This window comes from Adiantum capillus-veneris, chromosome 3 (assembly GCF_014529385.1).
Source record: "Adiantum capillus-veneris isolate H3 chromosome 3, ASM1452938v2, whole genome shotgun sequence".
Taxonomy (NCBI): Eukaryota; Viridiplantae; Streptophyta; class Polypodiopsida; order Polypodiales; family Pteridaceae; genus Adiantum; species Adiantum capillus-veneris.
This window is the reverse complement of record NC_140933.1, coordinates 22,081,460-22,107,002: the sequence shown is the minus strand read 5'-3', so window position 1 is coordinate 22,107,002 and position 25,543 is coordinate 22,081,460. Positions and strand designations below refer to the sequence as shown.

Here is a 25,543-nt window from a genome sequence, read left to right as displayed (position 1 = left end):
GTACGTGGAGCGTCATCGCTCTGGCGCATCATCGCGCGTTCCTACACCATCCGCATCTCCCTCTCTTTCGGAGCATTCGGCGCGCTCCGAAGCTTCGGCGTCGACGAGACGAGCGTCACACTCTTCTAGACACCGGCGCTCTAGTGGTGGCGGTGGCGGTTGTTGTGGGGATTCCGCCACCGATGCCTCCACACCGCCTCGTGTTCGACGAGGCTCTTTACCCTCCCCTTCTTTGCCCGCCCCCACACCAGCCACAGCATCGCCGTCTACGCCAGGTTTTGCACGGCTGACTGTTCCTAGAAGCTACACACCTCTACCTACTCCGCCAGGAGCCACCCCACTCGACACTCCTCGCTTCGGGGCCCAGACGCCGGTGGAGACACCTGACGTCCGTACCCCCATCGACACGCCGCTAGAGACCCCTGCCGGGACACCCAGGTTCACGCGTCACCGGCCAGAGGGCTTGCCTTACTCCGTCGACATCAGCGGCGGCATCATCATGGATGATGACGGCAAGAAGGTGATCTCGCGCATGCGTGGTCTTTGCTCTCAGCTGTTTAGACACTATATACTAAACAAATGGAGTGAAGTACCAAGTGATTTAAAAAACAGAGTCATCAGCATACTTCATGATGAGTTTCCCGTTCCAACACGGGATCGGCGCTTCAATGAAGACCTGATGAAGATTCGAATGCGCGAATACTGCAAACACAAGCGTTCCGAAGTGCAAAAAGCAATCAAGAATGGGTGGAATAGGCCAGATTGGCTGGCCAAAGAAGATTGGAAGAATGCGAAGAAAGCAGCGCGCGAGAATCCCGACAAGTGGAAGCAACAAAAAGATGCAGCCAGAGCGCGAGTAGAGGCAGGGAGCTCGCACCACTTGGGGAGCGGTGGATGGGCATCATTTGAGGCCGATTTTGTAAGTCTTTTCACATTGCTCTTTATGCATGTTCGATAGTTTAGGGTTTATGAGTTTTTTAGTTCTAACATAATGAAATCTTTGTATGTTTTGACAGTGGTCGATGACAGGACGTGATCCCACACCGTACGAGCGCGAGTACGCAGGCAGGAAGGGCTTAAACGCCCTGATGGACATTCTCAGTTCTCGCAGCGGCATGGTTAGTATTACGGTTTACTCTTTTTTATTTTTTGTATTGTTTTATAAATGTCGTTATATGTTTATACTTACTGAAAACTGTCTTATTGTCTTTTTTTGCAGAATCCGACAGATACGTCGCTTGGACGCGATGAGACGTCTGATTAGACGACGTCAGTTTAGCCGTAGCTAGATAGCATTAGTTTAGGGTTTCTCATAGCTTATGTATCATGAGACGGATTTTATACGTCTTTTTGAACCATGTATATTATTACATTTGTCACCGCAATTCCTTTTGCCAATCAATTCTTTATGCCTATGATGTTGTACAATTGTCATTATTACATTTGCCAATCAATTCAGTTTGTCTATGATGTGTACAATTGTCAATTTTGCAAACAATGCGTCTTGTGGGTGACTATTTTGGGTCTATTATTTACCTTTGCACTTTTTTTAAAAAGTGAATCAAGTACAATATGGTTGATGGGTGGCAGGGCATTCAATGCCCTGCCACCAAAAAAATATTCTCTCAGGCGTCGCTATAAGCGTCGCTATTTATGGCTCTGTAGCGTCGCTATATGCGTCGCTATACTCTTCTGTGAGAGCGTCGCTATAGGCGTCGCTATAGGCGTCGCTATATAGCGACGCCTATAGCGACGCCTATAGCGACGCTCTCGTAGCGACGCTTTTAGCGACGCTTATAGCGACGCCGGGGGTTATAAAAACCCAGTGTATTTCCGTCGCTAAGAGCGTCACAAGAGCACATAACCTCTTGTAGTGCTTGAAAATATTGCCATGCCTAGGATTGCTTTGTCTTTGCATGCTAATATTTCTAAAAGTGGGTTGTTTCAAAAGAACTCAGCCCAGCGCCCATGCAGTGGTGCATATTGCCCTCCTACGGGATGTTTGTCAGCAATGCCCAACGTGGGCTGTGTCTCAATCGCAAGTGACCCTAGAGGGGTTGCCAGCTATGTATTTTGCTTCCTATTTGCAATGTTGTCTCATGGAGTGCATTGATTATGTCCAACATGGTGGGGGTCAGCAAGCTCTGGGCTGTTTTCAGCAAATGCAGAGAGAGGGCATCTGCTGTTGATATGGGCAAAAGAAATTACGATGATATTGTTAGTCGGGGGTTGTTGAAAGAAAACGTCATGGTTGGCACTGCCTTGGTCAACATGTATGCCAAATGTGGTGCACTTCATAAAGCACAAACAGTGCTTGAGGAGCTTCGTGTCCGAGATGTCGTCTCTTGGAATGCACTGATTGTGGGATATGCCCAAGTTGGCCAAGAAGTTTTGGGTTGTTATCGACGGATGCCAAGCAAGGGTGTCTCTCTAGATGCAATCAACATAGTAGTGCCAAGAAAGTAGCAATATCCACTCCACAAGCAAACATGGGGGGGAAGAGCGCAACATGTCCTTGATGAGCTTCCTGCCCGCAATGTCGTCTCTTGGAATGTACAAATTGCAGGTTACGTCCAACATTAGTAGGAGATGCATCTTGAAGACATGTGGCATTATGCAAAAACTTGGAAAGCAGCATTTGTGCTTGGTACTGCTTTGCTTTACCATCAAGAACGTTTTTTGTTGGAGTGCGTGTTTTTAGGATATGCCCAACATGCACAGAGTGTTTTTGCAAATATGGACTGGGTGTTTTTCACTTGGCGTAATCACCATGTGCTTGCATCTTGCTTAGCGATGTTTTGGTCAGCACGCTTAGCGTGGATAAAATGTCTTGCCCGATAGTTGTAGGTTGCACGCAGTGTGGGAAATAATAATCCACATCATCATCATAGTCATCATACACGTCATGAGATGCCAAGAGGCGCGTGCAAACTCCAAGAATCACACGAACGCTAGTGTAACTGTATTCACGTGTATATAACTACACCTTCTCTTGAATACAATCATCGCCTTCTTGTCTAGCTCTGCGTATCTCTCTGTCCCTTCTCTCTCTCTCTCCTTCTCAGTGAGTTCTCCTCATTCTCACATGGTATCATCGTAGTGGTGATCCTGGCTCACCTTGAAGGTGTCCCACCACAACCCCTCTGCGCAGTACCTCTCCGAACCCTGGCAGAGCCAACTCACCCAGCCAAGCATGGCTGATGAAGAAATCGCAATTCAAATCTTCCTTGGGAGCCTTACTGATGATGTCACACATCATCCAGTTCGTGGTGCAGTTGAGCATGTACTCACATGTGGCAGCTCTCCGAGCATGTGCCCTCCCAAAGAAGTTGATGCCGCAACTACCACCATTGCTGCAGCTGCCGAACCTGCTGTAGAAGTAGACCCTGCTGCAGACGCCGCCGCTGCTGAAAATCTTGCTGCCAAAAACGATGCTGCGTGCGCTGGTGCCGCCACCCTTGCGGCCATGCCATTCGTTAACCATGCCGCAGATGACGCTGCAACTGCCACAGGTCCTACCTCAACACCTTCAGACACTGATCCTGCCGCAACCCTACCTGATGCCCTTGATGCAACCGCTGCAGACGAAGTGCGGGCAGCCAACGATGCAACTGTGACTGACGTCACGCCTGCGGCACAACCTGCAGACGAGCCTACTGCGGTCAATATTGCCACCACCCCTCTCGAATTACCAACTGCTGCGGCCAAGAAGGATACCCTTGCTGCCGCGGTTACTGCAAGTGTTGCCATCAACCATGGCCGTTGTTGCGAACCTCGCTTCCCCTATCCAGAAGCCACTTGGTCATTCACAACCCATCAATGGCCAGAATGCTGCACCTGCTGCAACATTGTACTCTTGCAATGAGGCCCCCTCCGTGCTCGGTGCCCTCCAAGAACCCAAAACTGCCACGTCGGTCATACCCTCTTCCATACAAGGGCAGCAATATACTGGCCAACTGGGGCCCAAGCTTGCCTCTCAGGCTGAAGCCCACTCCTTCTGTGGCAATCCCTTGCATGCCCACATAGAGCCTCCATTGGGCGTCTGTACCCATCCAACACGCCATCAACCTGATGCTACACAGCCAGCAAACCCCGCTCTTATTGCTCCCAATTTTGCAGTTGGTAGAGCCATGTGTGCAAGTTTTCAAGGCTCCCCTTTTGCACACACACAGCCGCTCATGGCTGACGACGTGGATGCGGATGACACCGCCATTCAAGCCTTCCTTGAAAGCCTTGCTGCTGAAGAACCTACTTTGGTTAAATCCATCCATGCCCGGCCCCTTGAAGTTGCTACCCATCAAGCTGCAAGTCATGCTCCTGAAGCCTCTCAACAACTTGCTCTCGAGGCAGCCATGCCTACATTCTCTCAAGGCTGCCCCGTTGCTGCCATCCGGTTGAGGCATTCCAGTCCTCACGTCGATGCTCCTACACCAACTGTCCCTTTCGCTGGCCCCAAATACCAATTTGATCCAGCCCTTGGAGCCTCTTTCTATGCTGCAAACTCTGTGCCACCATTGAAGTCTGTTGCAGCTAAAGATGATGCTGCCACCATCGAAGTGTTTCTCGCTTTCCTAAACACTTCTTTCAAGGCTTACATATTTGGGCATACAGCAAGTGCAAGTGTCCCTACAAAGCCTTGCTATGATGAGACTTCTCTGAACGCTACTCCAACTGATCTCCTTCAAGCTACCTTGGATGCTTCTTCCAATCCAATATCCAAATTGGATTTATTTGATGCTTATATTGTTGTTCCTCTTTCACCTGAGCATCATTTCCACTCTTTACCGGTTGAGAGCCTCTTCTACACGGACTCTCAAGCTGCTGCCACTCCCCTGAGTTGCTTTCCTTTGACACTTACCAATGCTCAAGCATTACGAGCACCAGGCAAATCCCTACTTCCATGGATATCAATCAACTTTGATCCAGGAGGTGAAGCTTCTCATGGTAGGTCACTGCTCCCTACCAACTCTCACTCTACCATGCTTGTGCTTCAAGTCTTAACCTCGACATCGACTCACACGTCCCAAGTTGGATTCTTTTTTTCATTTCGCTTGCGGGGGCGAATATGTGGTTTACAAGCTCGTGAAATTACTCATGGAGTGGACGTGAAGAAGTCCTTCAAAGCTCGTTCAATGAAGCAATCAGAGTTGCTGAGCTTCGCCATTATGAAGTCGGACCTTGATCCAGGTTGAAGACCTTGGAAGTCACACCAAGAATAATTGCATACGCATATTGTATTTTTCCAAAGCATGTAGATTGAATCTCACACTTTTCACATGCATGCCTCTGTATAGATGATGTGTCTTACGAGGGCATGTGGGAAATAATAATCCACATCATCATCATAGTCATCATACACGTCATGAGATGCCAAGAGGAGCGTGCAAACTCCAAGAATCACACGAACGCTGTAACTGTATTCACGTGTATATAACTACACCTTCACTTGAATACAATCATCGCCTTCTTGTCTAGCTCTGCGTATCTCTCTGTCCCTTCTCTCTCTCTCTCTCTCCTTCTCAGTGAGTTCTCCTCATTCTCACACGCAGGAGCACGAGGCCCAATGCCCATGCAATGATGCATATCGTTCTTCTAAGTGCTGTTTTCTAGCGATACCCAGTGTGGGCTCTATCGCTTGGGGCATGCGGGGCTCCTAAACCGAGCAGGTCACGATTCCTAAGAGCAGAGGAGGTCATTGTAAGAGCCGGAGGTCTAGAGCCTGTGTGCTGGTTCATATTGACCTTTTGAGGGTGGTTGCCTAGAAATGCACAACGTGGGTTGTGTCTTGGCCACAAGTTGACCCTAGAGGGGCTGTGAGCTATGTATTCTGCTTCCTAACTGCAATATTATCTCATGGAGTGTATCGATTATGTCCAACACGAGGATGACAGTCAGCAAGCTCTGGGCTGTTTTCAATAGATGCAGAGAGAGGGCATCCGATGCTGATATGGGCAAAAAAGAATTCACACCGATATTGTTAGTCAGGGGTTGTTGAAAGGAAACGTCATGCTTGACACTACCTTGGACAACATGTATGCCTAATGTGGTGCAAGGTAGTGTCAAGCATGACGCAGAGAGAGGGCATCCGATGCTGATATGGGCAAAAAAGAATTCACACCGATATTGTTAGTCAGGGGTTGTTGAAAGGAAACGTCATGCTTGACACTACCTTGGACAACATGTATGCCGAATGTGGTGCACTTCATAAAGGACAACAAGTGCTTGAGGAGCTTTCTATCTGGGATCTTGTCGCTTGGAATGCGTTGATTGTGGGATACGCCCAACTTGACCAAGAAGCTTTGGACTGTTTTCAACGGATGCCGAGCGAGGATGTCTCTCTAGATGCAATCAGTAGAGTAGCACCAAGAAAGCAACAATCTCTCTCTCTCTCTCTCTCTCTCTCTCTCTCTCTCTCTCTCTATGTCTAGGGCTTATGTAGATAGTGTTGGCATGCCTAAGCACTGCCCGAGGCTTTACCATTGTATTGTTGGTAAGAGCGAGCGAGACTTGCCGTAGGCGGGTTGCGCGAGTCTGTAATGTAGTATGCTTCACACATTGCATATAAAATCCTAGGACAAAGCAATGGAACACCCTCAGCTTTGGAAAATTTAAAGAAATCCACCCCTTCACCTTCCACCAAGAAATATTCATCCTCGCCTTCTTGTCTCCATCCCAAAAACCTTCCAGTGTCTACATTTTTTATAAACACATTGTCCGATTGCGATACCGTAGGCCTGTATTGGTGCTCACGATGAATAACGTTTTTTCCCATTCGATGGCAACAAGAAAAAGGTTAGTACAACATGATGGAATCCTTTCTCTTTCTGAGTTTTTTTTTCCAAGGTCTTATATGCAAGGTGTGTTAAAAGCAACTAAAATGAAAACATGTAAATCTCACTAACCTGAGGTCTTTAGTGAGGTATGTGAACATATATTTAGCTCCATTTTCCTTGATTGCAGCAACGAGCGGGTCACATACTAATTAAGGACGCGGGTCACATACTAATTAAGGATAAAGAAGCCAAAGGAGGCAGAAGCTATGTGGGTAGCCACATGTCAAGAACACATGGGTTGCAGTGGTGGAAACAAGTCTGTTGCAAGGAGCACATGCCACCTGTCAAGAACGCCTAAACAACCAAGGCACGCCACAAATGTGTGCGTAGAGGGGACAGCCTGGTGTTTTTTTTACGCTAATGCAGAGGAATGCGAACACCAAGGTTTGATGTCTGCGCGATGTACGTCATCAATTGCGTGGTTTTGTTGTGGATCGACTTGCGTTCGATTTCTAAGCTAGGTGTGGGCCTTTAGGACCGAGTAGAGTATGTCTCTCAAAGAGTAATACAATCTATCTATACTATATATAAATGAGAGAGGAATTCAGGTGGCCATGTGGCTGAAAATGAAGTCGTCTGCCTGAGTGACGTGATACCAACAGGCCCCCAGCGAGTGTGCTCTGCGTCGATAGTGAGGACAGTGCGCGCAGCTAGACAGGTGACACTGACGGCACCCGAGCATTCTCTCTCTCTCTCTCTCTCTCTCACACACACACACACACACACACACACACACACACACATGCGCAGACAGAGGACTCCACTGGCACTGGACAGCATACTCTCTCTCTCTCTCTCTCTCTCTCTCTCTCTCTCTCAATCACATGCGTAGACAAAACTGAGAACTTAGAAAAGTCCATGGCCCGCAAAAGACCCCAATATTTTAATTCTCATAACACTCCTAATATTTTGTCACAATTCCCAAAATGCCCTTCTATTTTTCCAACATGCCCAAAATACCCCCGGTCGTGGGATTAAATTTCTTGAAAGACAATTTAGCTTTTCATAAGAAGACTTGATTGCCTATCAAATCAAGATGCTAAAACTAGAATTTGAGTCCATTAAGTAGGCTCTCCGGATGAATTGCTTCGTTACTTTTAGACATAATATTTTTCCTTTTTTGCTACGTAATTTGTGACTAATTACATGCTAAGCACTCAAAATCGGATCTTAATTGTCACTCAAAAAGAAATAAAGATTAGAAAAATAAATGCAAGGGTAGTTTGGTAACTTTTTAAATTTGGGGAATATTTTGGGAATTTTCACAAATTAGAGGGGTATTTTGGTTTGGTAATTTCTCCAAAAAAAATCAATCGAACGTTTGCTTTGGAGTAGTTTCAAAGAGAAATTTTTTCAAGATAGAAGATTTTTTTAACAATTTAACTCTATTTTCTTGAATTTTCCAAACAGACTTTCTCCTTCTCCCCGTCTCTTCAACCAGCTATTTTGATTGTTCAATTCAACTACTCAAGACTTAGTTGATGCACTTTTCTCTGCGTCTCTCAAGTCAACCCGGCTAAACAGCGAGCGCGACAGGCCACTGAACGTGACGTCCTCATGCTCTGCAATGAACGCTTTAAAGTGAACTTCACGAGAGAGAGAGAGAGAGAGAGAGAGAGAGAGAGAGAGAGAGAGAGAGAGAGAGAGAGAGAGAGAGAGAGAGAAAGAAAGCTTTATTAACGTCTTCGAAAGGCCGAACTCGACCTATGAGACAATATCATATACATGTGTTGATGCTCTAGGCATCGGAAAATAAAAAAAAGGGTACAAACTGAAATGAGCTTATACTATGCAAGAGGGTGTGGTAGGGTGGTGCATGCGGTGTACAATGTATAGTGTGGGTCCTCGTGTCGAGGTGTGCTCACGCATCATCAGGCTCAACTAGGGGCTGCAAGGTGATACCACCATGAGATGATAGGGAGGGTATCTAAAAACAAGCAACATATGTAGGGTAGAGAATGTGGTACATCGGTGGTGGCCTGCTCAGGTATCTCTGGAATGCTGGATCTCCTGGTGCTGGTACATGACTCTGCTCTAGATACTGATGGTGTAAGGTTAGTATCCTCGAGATCTCCCTCTGGTGACACCCATGTGTCCTGTATCCTGGGAGCCTCGGTCTCCGACGTGCCCTCTGAGACTCTGCCTGCAGAAGGGTAAGCCCTCTACTCTGTGTAGGTAGTGTGGGGGGGTCTGGTCCTGCTCGTCGGAAAAACTGTGTGATGGTAGTTTGTGTCCTGCTATCCTGACTCTGGCGTGGCTGTAACAACTGCTCTCGAACCTCGAAAGCCGCAACCAGGAACTGGCCGAACCTCCTCTGCTCTCGGCCTATCATATGCTGCTGTAATGAGTCTCCAATGCCATATCTCTCTCTCAGCTCTGTATATGCTGGGCATCTCATGACAAAATGCTCCTCACTCTCCACCTCCGTCTGGCAAATCCGGCATGTACGCTCCTCGCGTGGTATGCCTCTGGCTCTGCCACTCTCAATCTCTAGCTGATGTGATGACACTCGTAGCTGGCCAATGTTGACCCGAAGTCGGTGTGGCATGTACTCTTGCATGTATGATGGAATCTCAATGAATCCCTGCTCTGAGAGCCTCAGAAAATGCTCATAGTAATATAGCATTTTAGGAGGTAGGGTGTCTGTGGGCCTGCGCCATGTCCTCTGAATATATGTATGCCATATCTCTTGTCTGATGACCCTATTCCGCTCAGAGCGTGAGAGGGTATAGGTCGGGGCCTGGGTGTCATAATGGAGTGGTGGTAGTCTATCAATATCAAAACCGTGCTGAGCTAGCCAATCTCTTGTCTGGGCATACCATGAGCTAGTGTCCCCTGCCTGTGCCATCTCTCTAGATGCAATGAAGGCTCTATGAGAGATCCTATCTGGATCCATATCTTTGAATCTGCGAAGAAGGCAAACAGTCTGAAAGAGTGCCTCTACCAACATCGGTGGTGCAGCCAGCTCAGCTCTAATAATGTCGTGTGGAATTGATGGCTTGCTGCGAATCATCCTGGAGATCATAATAATCTGTGGCCTCTCTATCTGTGTCCATACTGAGTCTGCCAGTCCCGGTCCCCAAATGGCCGAGGCATACATGAGTGCAGGTGTGACCAGTGTGTCAAAGAGCCACCCCTTCGTCCGGGGCTCCTGGAAGTGGGCCTGGTGGCACTGTCTCTCCATCAGAGCTAGTGATGCGTATCCTTTGGTAAGTCTATCTCTGGCTGCCTGTGTCATGGAGAAGGTCCCTGATGCTGCGGTGAATGTAACCCCCAGATATACATATGAGCCTGTCACTTCTATATCCCCTCCAGCTACTGTAAATCTACTCTGTCGGCGAATCTGAGCCAATGTATGAAATATGAGAACCTTGGTCTTGCCAAGGTTCACCGTGAGTCCTCTCTGTGAGCAGAAATCATCCAGGGCCTGCAAATGTAGTTGTAGTCCCTCTGCCGTCTCTGACATCAGGACAATATCATCTGCATATAAGAGTATGTGTACAGTAGTCCCTGCAATATCCACACCCTCTCCACCCCTGTGCAAGATGAAGTCTACAATCTCGTCAATGTATAGACCAAAGAGTGTAGGTGATAGGGGGCAACCTTGTTTCACACCAATGGTACTCACAAGGGTGTCAGATAATCCACCCGGGCATCTCACTCTGCCAGATACATGCTCATACAATGCATAGATCCCCCATGCCATCTCCTCTCCAATCCCAAGCGCAGCCAGACATCGGAAAAGTCTCTCTCTAGGTACTGTGTCAAATGCTTTGCGGAAGTCAACGAAGCAGCAATATAATCTCCTCTTCCTCACCCGTGTCTGGTCGATCAGACAACGAAGGGTGAAGATATGATCAATAGTAGAGAAAGCTCGGCGGAAGCCTGCCTGTCCTGGTGTCCTCATGCCCTCTCCCTCTGCTAGAGAATTGAGCTCCTCCTCTAATACCGCGCCATATAGTTTGGCCAGTATAGGACCAATCATGATAGTGCGATACTATGTTAGGATCCATGGCATCCCCAGATTTGTGGATAGGCACGATGGTGTGCGCTGTCCACGACTCTGGGAATCCCTCTGAAAGCGCGCGGTTGAAGAGGTGGGCAATGAGTGGTGCCAATGCATCACAGCCATATATAAGATGCTCTGCCTGTAGGCCTGCCTGATCTCTAGCCCTCCCATGCTGTAGGTGGGATATAGCTTTCTTCACCATGTGGGTGGTGAAGAAAGTAGATGATGTGGGTCGGGTAGCCGATGGCGTAGGTATGGGTGGCTGTCCTGGGATCTCGTATAAGCTCTCGGCATATCTGTGCCATGCCGCTGGGTCCTGAATAGGAGTGGATGGCCTGGGAGGTCTGATCCGACGCCATGCCTCAACACTATTCTTGCTCATGAGTAAATGATAGATGTCCCAATACTGGTGCTCCTCCCACTCCCGTCTTTTACGACGGGTAAGTGTCTACATCTTGCGCTGAGCCTGGCGATGTGTAATCTCCCCTCTGATCTCCAGTATATGTAGGTGTCTGTGTAGATCTCGACATTCGTCGTCGTACCACCTGTTTTGTGGCATAGTGCCAGTGTGTGGAGGGTGTGTGTGTATGCGATGTGGGAAACTTTGAGTGGCTGACTCGTGGAGAGAGAGAGAGAGAGAGAGAGAGAGAGAGAGAGAGAGAGAGAGAGACTTTGACGATGAGGTTTGCAGGGCAGAGCCACCACAGACCCTAAAAAAACTAATTAAGATCATACAAGCACAACCCGCTGGTAGGCGGGTCGCGCAAGCTAGTGTGTGTATAATGGACAATAAAATTCTATATTAAAATACAAAAAATGACACGTGATTGTAAGCACTCATTCATACCCGCTCCCCATAACTCTCATCTCCCTTGATGATGGGTCTTATCTTTTGTAGGCCTTCGTGACTCTTCACCTTGTTTCCTTAGGTCTAGAAACTTCTCTCTGTCGCATGTTCTTTCCCAATTCACCTCCTGGTTTGACTCTCTTTGAGAAATTGGAAAGGAAGGTATCTCTCTCATTTTTTGACTCTCTTAAAGAAATTGACAAACTCATTATGTGTGCACCACAGTGAATAAAGAGAAAATCGAAGATGCTTTATAGAGATGCTCTCTCTCTCTCTCTCTCTCTCTCTCCGCAAGGTAGGTTGTCTTAGAGTCGCCCTCAACCTCTGCAGATCTCTCTCTCTCTCTCCCTTTGTAGGCTCTTCTCTTCTCTCTCTACTCGGCTATCTCAAAGTCGCCTCGTGTGAGCAGGAAAAGGAAGCGTGGGGGGGGCTATTGGCCGAAGGGGGCGGGGGGGGGGGGGACTCTGTTTGGTTGTGGCTGTTGGGGGGTTGTTGGAATATAGGGGGAATTAGGAAATTAAACCTTACGAGCACTAAAGCCATTAAACCTTACGGGCACTAAAGCTATTAAACCTTACGGGCACTAAAGCCACATCAACCATCGAGATGCAGTAGGCCTGAGCCCATGGAACAGGCGCAGGGTCACTTGCACTACCTTTCCCTTACCCTTTCTGCACATAAATTTAATTTAAAGAAGAAGTTACAGGGGAAAGAGGCATCCCAACCTTGCGCACTTTCTCTCCCACTTTGACTCTCACAGCGGCTTCCGACGTTGAAGCTTGTCAAAGCTTATAAAAAGGACGCAAATATTCTAAATTTCCCCCTATGCCCCACCAAAATGTCTTGACAGTCTCTGTTCCCGACCACCCAAACTGGATTTTCCTTCAGCTCCGTCGACAGCAGAGAGCTACCAGCTCTGATTACTAGCCCTTGTAGCTCGAATTACTATCCAAATTTTGCTTAGCTTAATTTAATTATTTCTTCTCTTCTAAATTTCAAACTGATTTGCAAAGTTTTGATAAAAGCTAAGATCCACATACAATAAATTTGGACTATCTATTCACCTTTATCCTATATTTATATCAACATTTACACTAATCTATTCTATATTGCATCAGAATTATTCATTTGAAAGTTAACATATATTTATCTAGATCTATTGCATCCATCTAATCTAGAAAACCTAAGTCACGACTATCAATCTATACTATGATAACCCCAGTCCTTGCTAGTTATGTCATGTGCACGGTCCATGCTCGCTTCCACGTTCCAAGTGTCTCTTGAACTAGAGCTAGGGCATCCACTTGCCCGCCGATGTGCCATGCACTGTAGCCGCTCGTCTGCTACATGTATGCAAGATAAGCCGCAACACAATTGTAGGCTTCAAGTAGGTCAGAGCCTTGAGAAGATGATGAGGAAGGATACATAGTATAGTGATGCGGCATAGGTCTCCATTGAAGCTACAGAAGAGGAGCTAGAGGGTAGGCAAAAGGATTGTAAGCAGATGGCTAGAATATCGGGGGCACTTGAATATACATGAGGATCACATGCATATTCCGTTGCTATGTGAGGTGTGGAAAGGCTCTGCAAATGCGTGGTGATGGGTGTGCTACCATCATATTGATGTTAATGATAATGAATAAGTTGCGATGCCTACTATTGTTTGATGTAGGTACTGTTGTTGTTGTTCTTGCTTCCTTCTCTTGCGGCTTTCGAAGTAGCCCCTGTATTGAAAAATGAGCTACATGCCCCTAATTAGGTTGCAAGCAACGTTAGGATTTGAAGGGCAACCTATTCTTTCAAAAGATGGGTTGTAGAAAAACGCACCCTTCCCTATAGAAGGGTCTATTTTCAGTTTGCCCTTCCAATGAGAAAATTTCGCATAATTTACAAGGCAAGATACTACATTCTGTCAATGAGTATAACCAATATACATATAGATATTGTAAATGAGCATTAATATATATAAAATGTTTTTTAATTAGCCCTTCCACTGACATGTATTCTATTTTTTCACCCTTCTCTATAGAAGGATAATTTTTGAACAAGCCCTTCCAATGACAGACTCAAAAAAACTTTGGCCTTCATACAACCGGCAAAGTGCCTTAAGAAGGGCAGATGGGCGTCAAATCCTATCCCTGGTTGCAAGGAGTGAAGATCCTTTGGCTGCAGAGGCAGTGATCTCCTCTAGCTACGGGTGAGGTTTCTCGGGTTGCAGGTGCCGGTAGGTGATGCCTACTCCACTTATTGTGTTGTGCACTGCTCGAGGTGAGCGCCACATTGCTTGAGTCAGGGGGTCCCATTGGCAGCTTGGAAGAGGAAGGCAGAGGGTCATGTCGACAAGGGAAATGGTCCAAAGAGAGGAGCACCATCAATGGCTGCAAGCATTTGCATCCACGTGAATAATTACTCCTCTCTTTCTAATATATATATATATATATATATATATATATATATTTCTTGCAATCCACAAAAATAAAATCTAATCAAAAGGAGGAGGTGAAAGCAATGGTGATGACATGGGAGGATGAACCATAAGAATCTACAACAACTATAATGCGTGAAGCTATGAAAAAATATTTGGTTCACGTGATTACTATAGAAAGCTCTGCAGTGGGAAAACGTTGATAGCTCTCCAAATTTTTGTATCCTATGGAAGTTAAGATATGAAAGAAATATTAGGCTCATGTAACTACTATAGAAAGCCTTGCAGTGCAAAAACATTGATAACTCTCCAAATTTTTGTATCCCTTGGAAGTTTCCCAGAGAGAGAGAGAGAGAGAGAGAGAGAGAGAGAGAGAGAGAGAGAGAGAGAGAGAGAGAGAGAGAGAGAGAGAGATGTCCTAGTTAAGAAATCAACACCAAGCTAGATGGTGACCAAAGAAGCAAAGTTTTGAGAGGAAATGGGTGGCCTAAGGCCTTGAAGGATAGCTAGGTTATAATTAAAAATAAAACACCAATTTCGGGGTGTCTCTATACATTGAGAGGAAGCAGAGAGGTAAGAAAATGAAGGTAGGTTTCAACAAACTGTGAATAGTGAGAAAGGGTGGATAGCCACACTTGTAGATCCACAATTAGAGGTCATATTGGTACGATATATATGAGTCTCAAGAGACAATGGATAGAAAAGGTAGTAGTAGGTTGCCATCACAGACACGACTCTCCTCCTCATGGGATATATCTGACCTTCTGAGACCCCTACCAACCCTGCCAATGTATAGATATACATACATGATCGGTTATAACCTGCCAAGCAAAATTGACCATGCAATGGCTAGTGGGTCCTATACCCTCCCTTGCATGCAAAGGTGCCATCAATAGCTCGCGGCATAATGACACGTCTCCATAAAATTGAGCCCACTACAAGTTCCTCCCCTCCAACATTCAACTCGTCTGTCTCTCTCAAGTTGGTCTCTCTCTCTCTCTCTCTCTCTCTCTCTCTCTCTCTCTCTCTCTCTCAAAATGGGCTTTGGTTTCATATGCATCGACAGATATCGATACCTACATATCTCATCCTTGCATGGAACTACCTACCTATGCAATAAAATTTGCAAGAGACCCATTGTCCTACCCTCCTTGGATTTCTTCATTCTTGTCATGCGCCCCTTTTGCTTGGCATGATAATTAGCAATATCATGTGGCTTGATTAAGGAAGATTGGCTTCAACACACAATGCATAGTGAGAAGTGGTGGATAGTAACGCTTGCAGATTCTCAATCGAAGGTCATTGATATTGGTCGAGTACGCCCGAGGCATCCACTAGGAAATATGTAAGATAGCACATGCAAACAAAATAAAGGATTTATAATTAGGTACATAAAGGGTTTTTTAATTAAGAAAGTGAAAATTTTCATATATAAGGGCTAGTTTTCTTACAAAAATGCATACATAAAGGATGCATATAATAATTGTAAATATATAGGTAAGGAATTATTTAAATACCTCTTGTTCGCATGTGCTATATGCAATTTTTACATAGTGGACTCCCTGAGTGAGAGCATAGCAGTCTCTAGAGAAAATGGATAGAAGAGTTAGTATTTAAAATGAGGCTGCCATCATTATCACGGATCTACTCCTCATGAGTTATACTTGGCCTTAATTGTCCCTTTGATATTGGTCGAGTACGTAGCAGTCTCTAACAAAAATAGATAGAAGAGTTAGTACTAAAAGGCAGGTTTCCATCATTGTCAGGGATCTACTTCTCATGAGTTATACTTTGACCTTAATTGTCCCTACCAATCGTGCCAATATGAGAGAGAGAGAGAGAGAGAGAGAGAGAGAGAGAGAGAGAGAGAGAGAGAGAGAGAGAGAGAGAGAGAGAAGAGTTTGGGCCCAAGGTCTAAGCACTTCAGTGCATTGTGATGTAGAAGGTCAAAAGAGAGAGGAGAAATGGTTAAGTTGGGCCCCTCCAAGCCCTTGCCCTTCATGTCGCCCTTCTTGTATGATGCATGAGGGGCAACAGTATGGATGGCCAAGTGTACATTAAGCAAGAGGGATTTTCTCTAGTCTTGCTTCATGATGTTTTAGTACAAAGCCTGTATTAAATTCTTTTAAGTAGCTTACACAACCACACATGTATTTGCCATGAAAAATGATAAAAAAGCAGCAATCTAGCCAATCTCTCTTTCTTGAAGCCGTGGTAATATCCACCTTCTTCATGTTACTTCCTTTCTTCCCAAGGGAAGTAACTTGCACTTGTGCTAGTCAATGTCTTGTGTAAAGATACATGCATTTAAATTGCAACCATTGGTGATCATATTTCAAGAGAGGCCCTAGTTTTGCACTTACTCAAAATAGCTTACACTTCCTAGCCATCCAAAGGGGAGCATTCCTCATTGAAGGCATGTGCAAAACTTGTTGGCATACATAAAGACCACAGCTTTGTGTCTTGCATCATCTCTTGACTATTGATTTCAACAAGAATCCGTTTTCTCATGTTAGCTATTTATAGTTTGCCACATAGCGGACATATTTTGCAACACTTGCACATTAAGAGAGGACATCCCAAACATGACACTCACCACACTGGGTATACATATCAATGTAAAGATTGCCAAGTATGATGTTTTCTTCAGCCCTCTGAATACGAATATGGAGATAGTACCCATCTTAGGTCCACTCACCTGTAGGCCCTAGAAGCACGAAGAATCACATAAGGAGGAAAGTCATGTTTCTCAAATATGACTTCTTGCATGCATAGGGAAGTCACTTGGCTATATACAAACAGCTTAGTCTTGATTCAATTTGAAAGTACCTAAAAGCACATTTAGTAGCGTATGGTTGCTTGAATCCCTATGTGCTCGATATTTGTTATAGCTACCACTTGTCTTCAACATGCACAACTAGGGGACTACACTTAGAGGGAAACCATCACTCCCCATTCACTGGCAACTTCGGTGCATCCTGCAAATAGAAGCACACTCCAAAAGATGACAATCCAATCATGAATCTCATTCAAAACCTTCTTTATACTCACGAAGAGCACCTAACTAACAATTTCATGGAATTTTTTGGCTCTTGAAATTTATTTATGGCCGGTTGCACATGCAATTTCAACTTTGATTGTCCATCTGCTCTCCACATGGATTTCACTAACATGATCACAATCGTGTGATCACGTTAATAACACAAGTCATTACACATTAAAAACCTTCTTTATACTCACGAAGAGCACCTAACTAACAATTTCATGGAATTTTTTGGCTCTTGAAATTTATTTATGGCCGGTTGCACATGCAATTTCAACTTTGATTGTCGATCTGCTCTCCACAGGGATTTCACTAACGTGATCACAATCGTGTGATCACGTTAATAACACAAGTCATTACACATTAAAAAGACATGATCACGTTGATTGTTAATGTGATCTTGATGCTGACGTGCAAAAACCAATAGATCTGGTAGGCCCGCCGAGATTTTTCATTTTTTCGGAAGGCCCGCCAGGCTTTAGGGTTTTTTTGGTGGGCCCGTCGGGAAAATGAAAAGCCTAGCATGCCTAACTATATATACTTACTTTTGCATTTTAACTAAGCAAATCCCTAGGGAGTGTAAAAGAGCGCCGAGTACAATTATATCCTTGTGAATTGACCTAAGGTTACAGAGCCATACGTCCTTTTTTGGACCGAACGTGATTCTTAGTACGGTAACCACTTCTAAAAACATTTAAATCCTTCATCGAAAACAAAGGTATGAAGCCAAAAAAATTGAAACTTTGGAGAGTCGTGCTTATTGGGACGAAGCCATTGGTCCATAAAAGTGCCGAAGTTAGTTTTAGAAGATGAGCATATTTAAATAACGAGTTGATAGTCAAGGATCGGATGCCCTGTACTAGTGTACTGGGTATATAAAGATCCTTGAAGTCTTGCATTTTTCACCATCATATATTTGAATTGATATATAAAGATCCTTGAAGTCTTGCATTTTCACCATCATATATTTGAATCGATATACATTGTCACTGCACAATATAAGAGCTATAATCCTTAATTGGGTGAAATTAGCTTTTATATATTGTGTTGATGCATAAAAGGGCTACAATTCTTGATTGGGTACAAGTAGTCCTCAATTGTGTAATTGTATTGAAGATTTCATAGCCTTGTTTTATGCATTGGTTTATATAGGGAGTGCATTATGTATTATGAAAGATTATTAGTGCATGACATGGCCAATCATCACCATTATTGCTTTCGTGTGTGTTTTGCAAATAATTTATCATCGTTTCAATGTAAAAGTTGCTTATTCTTTGTAGCATGTGAAAATAGTTGTGTCTTATTGTTATCGCACAGGATGTATAACTAGTCATTATATTTATAATTGCATTGACAATTTCATATCATTGTTGTATGTATAATGCCTTATAGAGAGTGCATTGCAATGTGTATGTTCGCTCAGAACATATGTGATCGATATGTGGAATTGACTAGAGTGCATTGCAAATCTCATATTATGTAGATTTAATTTCTTAGTGATTGTTTTTCTAATATATATTGAAAAGAATATTTTTTTTAAAAAAACTGAACATCTAGTTCTTATGTCTTCAGTATTAAATTGAAAGAAATGGAGCAAAATGTTGGCACAAGTAATACGAAGAAGGCGAATAATAAAAAAGCCCCTAACAAACATGCGTTTTGAATCTCAAATCAAAAAAATTATCTCCTAGATTCAGCTTGACAGACAGACTTAATATTGGAGTATAACTAGGCCTAAACAAGTTGAAGGTTTAGCCAAACAACTTTTACAGAATCCTTACAAAGTTGTCATTGGCTCATAAGCTTTGAAAGCCAATCATTCAATTCTACAGATTGTAGAAGTTGTTTTTGAGAACGAGCAATACTCAAAATTGACAGATTTACTGAAGTGAAAGCTGGATGGAAGTAAAGTGATCATATTTTTGGAAACAAAAAAAGAGGTTGTAATAAGTTATTAGACAACTTTGGATGGATGAATTTTCAGCTTTATCTATCCATGATGATAAGAGTCAAGATGAACAAGATTGGCTTCTTTTTTAATCTAGATATGGCAATAGCCCTATAATGACAGCAACAGATGTTGCAACTCGGGGTTTGGACTTGAAGGACATAAAGCACAAGAAATCAAAACAACAACAAAGACCTCACCAACATTGACAATGAGGTCTTGTCAGGGAAGAAATGAATTCGGAGGGGGGAGTGTTGAGCCATGGGTCAACAACACAACATAACTCATTTTCCATACCAAAGTCTTATTTTTAGAGAGTTATGAAATGATGCGGATTATGGTTAAAACAACATTTATAATGAGTAGTTATTCTACTTGTAGAAGCCGGGTGCAATCGCACTTCCAGATTGTAAATACAAAGCCATTTGACCCCTTGAACTCTATTTTGGTTTAACCTATGGTAGCCTTAGTATATAAGGTACCTAGGTCATTTTGTAAATAGAACTTAATCATAATCAAAGTTTTAAGATGTCGTTCACTGTGTGTGAGAGAGAACGTGAGCTTTAACCTAATGCTACTTTTTGCTTGCTCATTGCATTGGAGATTCAAGTGCACAATCACGATTGGCTCGGAGAGAGAAATGCCAAGCATTCCTCGCAAGCCGGAGGACGTCTTTTAACGCATCTATGAGCTATTTGTGGTTGTAAGTGTATCAAACAATGTCTGGTTTTTGCATGCAAGTAGTCATTATAATTGTGGCGACACTAGGTAGCTCCCACAACAAAGGTAGTTGCTGATCTCTCTCTCTCTCTCTCTCTCTCTCTCTCTCTCTCTCTCTCTCTCTCTCTCTCTCTCTCTCTCTCTCTCTCCCCACACGACCCCTCTCTTCCTCTCTCCTCTCGACGTACCTGTGAAGATGGTCGTTGATATGTGTGTGTGTGTGTGTGTGTGTGTGTGGGTGTGTGTGTTCGTGTGGCTCAACAAAAAACACCCAGTGGGCCTGATCATTGCCCTCTATATATTAAGCTGCAAGCCTGTCGAGCTTTAGGGTTTTCCCGGTAGGCCCATAGGAAAATGCAAAAGCCCGTCGGGCTTTTTGTGGGTTTCTAGTGTCAAGACAACGGCAAGGCCGGGCTAGACAATGTGGAAAGGGAGTCCAACTAGGGCAAAGGGCTAGGAGCCATGCTATATAGTGGGTGGTTGGGAGGTGGACTCCTAGGTTCTAGTTCCCCTTGTCTAACATTGGTATCAGAGCAAGGTTACTATTTTGGGAAGGGACAGTCATGGTGTGGAAGAGCCACTCAAATTTTTGCATGCTTTTGCATGTTGGGGTCAAGAAGACAGTGGAGCTCACCCCTTGTGAGGAGGACGACGAAGACAACGACATGGGAAACACCGCTTACGAGGAGAAGAGGCCAACGAGCGACCTGCACCGAATCTCGCCCTCTCGGGCTTGACGGCATCACGCGACCCTCCTGAGCGTTTCACGTGCCTGTGAGACAGGCGCTCTCGACCACCATACAAGGCGGGTGAGCAAAAGCTCCCCCCTCGCGCTGTTTGCGGGCCGCCATAGCCTGTGAAGAGCTTTTTTTTCATACTTAGTGGGCGCCCAACCCTTTGGGTTAGTGGGCACCCTAAATTCTTTCACCAACAAGGGACGATACCCACAGCGGGGTACCCCCCCCCCTCCCTCTTGTGAAGCTTCGAGCAAAGCTAGGCATACCGACAGGGCCGACAAGTACATACACCCACACAAATTCTTTACGTACTATCTGCAAAAAATTAAAGAATTAATAAAGCCTCTCAAGGGGAGTCAGAAGTGATGTTATTTCTCAAAATTGATTGCGGTCGAAAGAAATTCTACTCATACTCGATTTGGCTACAACGGGTTAAGGATTTCCCTACACGGCTGACATTTGGGATCGATTTCAACTTGGAAAATATCGATTTTGACGGGATTAGCAAGGCTAATTAACCTTTGCGGTGCTCTCAATACCAGTTTTTTTTTTTTGACTATCTTTCACTGCATTGTGTCGCCATGGATTCAGATATCAATATGACTTTTGATTTCAAGAAAAATACGCCTGATCCTGCCCATGATGGCTTGCGACCGGATGCTCTCACGGAGAGTGCCTGCAACGCTGCGCCAGGTGACGACACTTATGAATTGCTCGACATTCAAGAATTTCGTGCACTTCAGACACACATATCAGTCATGGAAGGAAATTTTAAATCTTTAAATGAAAACGTCACTAAATTATCCACGTTAGTGATCCAATTATTGCAACAACAGTCCAAGGGTCCTGCTGACACGCACATGCATGAGCACGTTGCTACACAGGGGCAAGGCCTTTCTAATCAGGGACAAGATCCAACTGCTGATACTTTGCACACTCTCACTGCAAAAGAGGTGGATGAGTTGTTGAAAAATACCAAACCATCGACTTTTAATAGAGAAGATCGAGACCGTAATAAGGATGTAGTGAATATGTTTCTCAGCAAGTGGGATGGAATTCACGCCTTACGGCGTACTCCGGACGCAGTCCGAACATTGCAAACAAGTTTTAACTCTCGAAGGCAAGGCCTACAAATGGTGGATGTCTCTCAAGGATAAGAATATCATACCACAGAGTTGGGCAGCTTTTGAAGCTATGTTTCGCAAAGAATTTCTGCCTACAAATGAGGCAGATCGAAATTGGACGGGTTGGGACACGTGTTCCATGCGTCAATACCCATCATTACTTGAATTTATATCTCACTATCGGGATGTTATCCTCAAGTTGGAAGGCCTAGATAACTTTCAGCAAGTACGGGGGTTTATACGTTATTGGGGGATTTCTATTCGAAATGTGAGCCGGGAAGGCAGCGGGCCCCTGACTATGAGAGGTGCGAGGAAAAGAGTGCAACAGACACAATTAATGGGAACAGAGCTTAAAACAGACAGTTTATCTTAAACCAAATACTCAACAGTATCCGTGCTTAATCAAATGTTAATGGAAGCGTTCATGCTCCTTACAAAGTTTAACCTGTCTTAATCCAGGTGCTAATCAAGAAAATCAATAATGACCTGCCTTGTACTGCCTTCTCCTTCTCCTTCTTCCTGCCATGGCTTAGGAGCTTCAACTTCCAATGGCCTTGGGTGGTCCTGTTCGGTTTAAGGTTACCGGCTTAATTCCGGATTGAATGGCTTGGAGATTATGGTTATCAAGGCTAAAGATGGCTAAGTGAAATCGATAGCTTTGGCTTGGCTAATGAGAGATTAGGCTCGGCTTATGATATTAAGCTTAGGCCTCGCTTATGAGATTAGGATTAAGCTTGGATTATGAGATTAGGCGTAGAGAGATTAGGAAAATCGGCTTAAAGCTATGACAATTCGGGCTTAGACTTGGCTTGGCTTAAGGAAGCTTAATGAAATCAAGATTTGGCTTGGCTTAACAAAGCTTAATGAAATCGAGCTTAGGCTTGGCTCAGCTTATGAGCTTAAGATTAGGCTTAAGGATTAAGGTTTGGGCTTTGGCTTAAGGGTTTAGAGATTGGGAAAGCTTGGCTTAAGCGAGCTCAAGATGCTCCTGCTTAGGCTTGGTTTGGCTTAAGGAATTCGAGCCTTGGCTTGCTCCTAGAGAGAGCGCTCCAGAGAAAAAGGGAGAGAATTGAAAACAACCATGAGAGAGCCCCAAAGAGAGCCGTTGGAGAGGGGGAATGGGGAACACACCCGACACACACGCAATGGTCCCTATATAGCTCAGGGTATTCACAACACCCCTCTCCTCTCGAAAACACCTTCAAAAAACGCACTTCATACCAGCAGGGCCTCGCCTGCACTTCGCCCAACGCACACACGCCTGCACAATCCTCAGACAGCTATCACACCGATCTTGCCCGCTTCTCGCACTTCCACAATTCAACACCTCTCTCTTTTTCTCTCTCACACACACAGGGGGCCCAGGGGGCACACACGCTCACACACACCGGCACCACGCACCCTGGAGACGAGCAAAGAAGAAAGGGGGGAAGGGGGAAGAGACGACGCCAAATAAAACGGCAATGACAGCTTTCCTTCAAAGAAAAAACACCCTGCACAAGATCTGCATTGTTTACTCTAGGCCGCACCAGCAATCCGTATTGAGGGGCATACACATCCCTCGAAGCTCGATCCTGTCAGCACACAACTCGACATAAAATCCATTGTTGGCTTCACTTCGACAGAAGCTGCTTCTCCCATACTGGCTTTAGCCCTCTACCATGCCCTTGTTAGCACCCTTTGCACTACATAGCACACTTTATAGCGCGGACCAACTTTGGCTGCACCATCATTACCCACCCCCCTATTGAACATTCATGTTCAACCAAAAGTAGCTTTATTGAACTTGAAACTTGCAACACTCTGCAAACACCCAAGCACGCTGGAAAACACACCACCATATGTACAATATGTACAGAACTGCATGTCTGTTACTCTTGAGCCCTTTCAAGTGGGTTGCCCAACCCCCCTGGTCACCATTTGATGCACATCGGGCACCACTCCCCTATCAAAGTACAGCTTGAGCCGTACACCATTTACCCTGTGCCTGAGAAGCTTACCATTGGCTCTCACGAGTTGATAGGTCCCATTCGGAAAGGCCTTTTGCACTTTGTACGGACCGGTCCATTTCTTTTTGAATTTCTTTTGGAAGGTGAAGTCCAAGTAGCTCTCATACTTCATCACTAGGTCCCCTTCTTCTATATTTTTTTCTGCAAGACTTTCATTGACTTTGGCCATTCTCCTTTCCCGCTGCTTCACATAGTAGTCTGCTGCTGCCTCTCTATCCATCTGCAATGCCTCAAGGCCGACAATCCTATCTTGTAAGACAGCTTGGGGAGTGGCATTGATGCGCCACATACCTTTTAAAGCACCCAACTGTGCATGCACTGGCAGCACTGCCTCCTTACCATAAACCAACTCAATGGAGTAAAGTTGGTCGCCACTTTGTAGGACGTCCTGTAGGCCCATAGACACTTTTCTAGATTGATCTCCCATTCTGTCTCCTGCTTATACACATACTTCGTGAGCATTTTGATGATTTTTCCGTTGGCACTCTCCACAAGACCATTGCATTGGGGATGATAAGGCGAGGAAAAACGATGCTGAATCTTTAGTTTTTCCACCAATGCTTGCATAAGCTTGCTTCTGAACCCTTGCCCTCTATCAGAAATGAGTACCCACGGCACTCCAAAACGGCAACAAATGTTATCGAAATCAAAGTACGCCACAACCTGTGCATTTACCTCCTTCACAGCTTTGGCCTCGACCCACCTAGTGAGGTAGTCGATGGCTACCACAACATATTTCTTACCACTTGTAGACTTAGGGAGTGGACCGATGGCATCCAAACCCCATTTTTCGAAAGCATTCTGAGCAATAATCGCTCCCTGTGACTCAGCTGTCAAACGCCTCTCTCCTATAGTCTGGCATTCATGGCGAGTCTTGCAGCAATAGTGCACATCCTTCACTACTGAAGGCCACCAAAAACCCGCTCTCAACACTCGAAACAGTACTTGACCTTTCCCCTGGTGTCCGCTCTCCTCATGACATTGCTCCAACACCAAGTTAATCTCTTCTTTATAGAGCACTCTCCTTAGCACCCCGTCTCTGCCGTAAGTCATTAGGTCTTCACCAACTAGTGTAAATTTGTGTGCTTTCTGAACTATCCTCCTCCTTTGCAGTTTAGACAAACCTTGAGGACACTGCCCGGTACTCAAGAAATCTTCCACTTCCTTCAAGGACTCCCTACCTGTGTATGTGACCGGGGCCACATATATACCTGCACCTTACTGCTTGCTAGTAGGTCTGCCTCTTGGTTGTGCTCTCTCTTCACATGCTTGAACTGAATTTCTCTAAAGAACTTCAACAACTTCTTGATGGCAAAGAACTAATGCTTTAAGGAATATCGTTTTACCTGCCATTGGCCTAGCAGTTGCTTGATGACCAATAACGCATCACCTTTGACCACCAACCTGGAAATGCCAAACTCGACGCATTGTTTCAAACCTAGATGGAGGGCGAGATATTCTGCTTCATTGTTGGTATGAACATCCTCCAAATCGTAGGCTTTTGAGAAGATTACCTTGCCATGTGGATCATGTATCACCACACCTCCACCAACTTTCTTTATCACCCTCCTATATGCACCATCAAACCACATGGTAAAAGCTCCAATCAGGTCAGGCTCCTTTTTGGCTTCATCTCGTACTACTCTTGGATAAATTGGCAAATCCACTCCTTTGCTGACCAAAATGTCTGCCAAATGGGACCTACTTGTGTGGTCAATTTTGAACTCAAACTCGAATTTTTGCAACTCTATCACCCACTTCATGATCCGCTTTCCCGGCTTTAAGTGTAACACCACTTTAGGCAACAGATTGTTAGCCATAAACACATAAAACTTACGTACAATGAGG

At 44.9% G+C, this 25,543-nt stretch overlaps 3 protein-coding genes across 3 annotated transcripts; 1 reads left to right on the top strand and 2 right to left on the bottom strand.

Moving 5' to 3' along the window:
* Positions 1 to 3,255: 3,255 nt before the first annotated feature.
* Positions 3,256 to 3,750, bottom strand: LOC147460594 (uncharacterized). The gene has a single exon (XM_086499010.1). The coding sequence runs from the start codon at positions 3,748 to 3,750 to the stop codon at positions 3,256 to 3,258; it is 495 nt and encodes a 164-aa protein (XP_086355136.1).
* A 5-nt stretch (positions 3,751 to 3,755) lies between these two features.
* Positions 3,756 to 5,434, top strand: LOC147460593 (uncharacterized). Its single transcript, XM_086498999.1, has one exon. The coding sequence runs from the start codon at positions 3,756 to 3,758 to the stop codon at positions 5,190 to 5,192; it is 1,437 nt and encodes a 478-aa protein (XP_086355125.1). The 3' UTR covers positions 5,193 to 5,434.
* Positions 5,435 to 8,662: 3,228 nt separating this feature from the next.
* Positions 8,663 to 10,741, bottom strand: LOC147460592 (uncharacterized). Its single transcript, XM_086498986.1, has one exon. The coding sequence runs from the start codon at positions 10,738 to 10,740 to the stop codon at positions 8,761 to 8,763; it is 1,980 nt and encodes a 659-aa protein (XP_086355112.1). The 5' UTR covers position 10,741; the 3' UTR covers positions 8,663 to 8,760.
* Between the last annotated feature and the right edge of the window lie 14,802 nt (positions 10,742 to 25,543).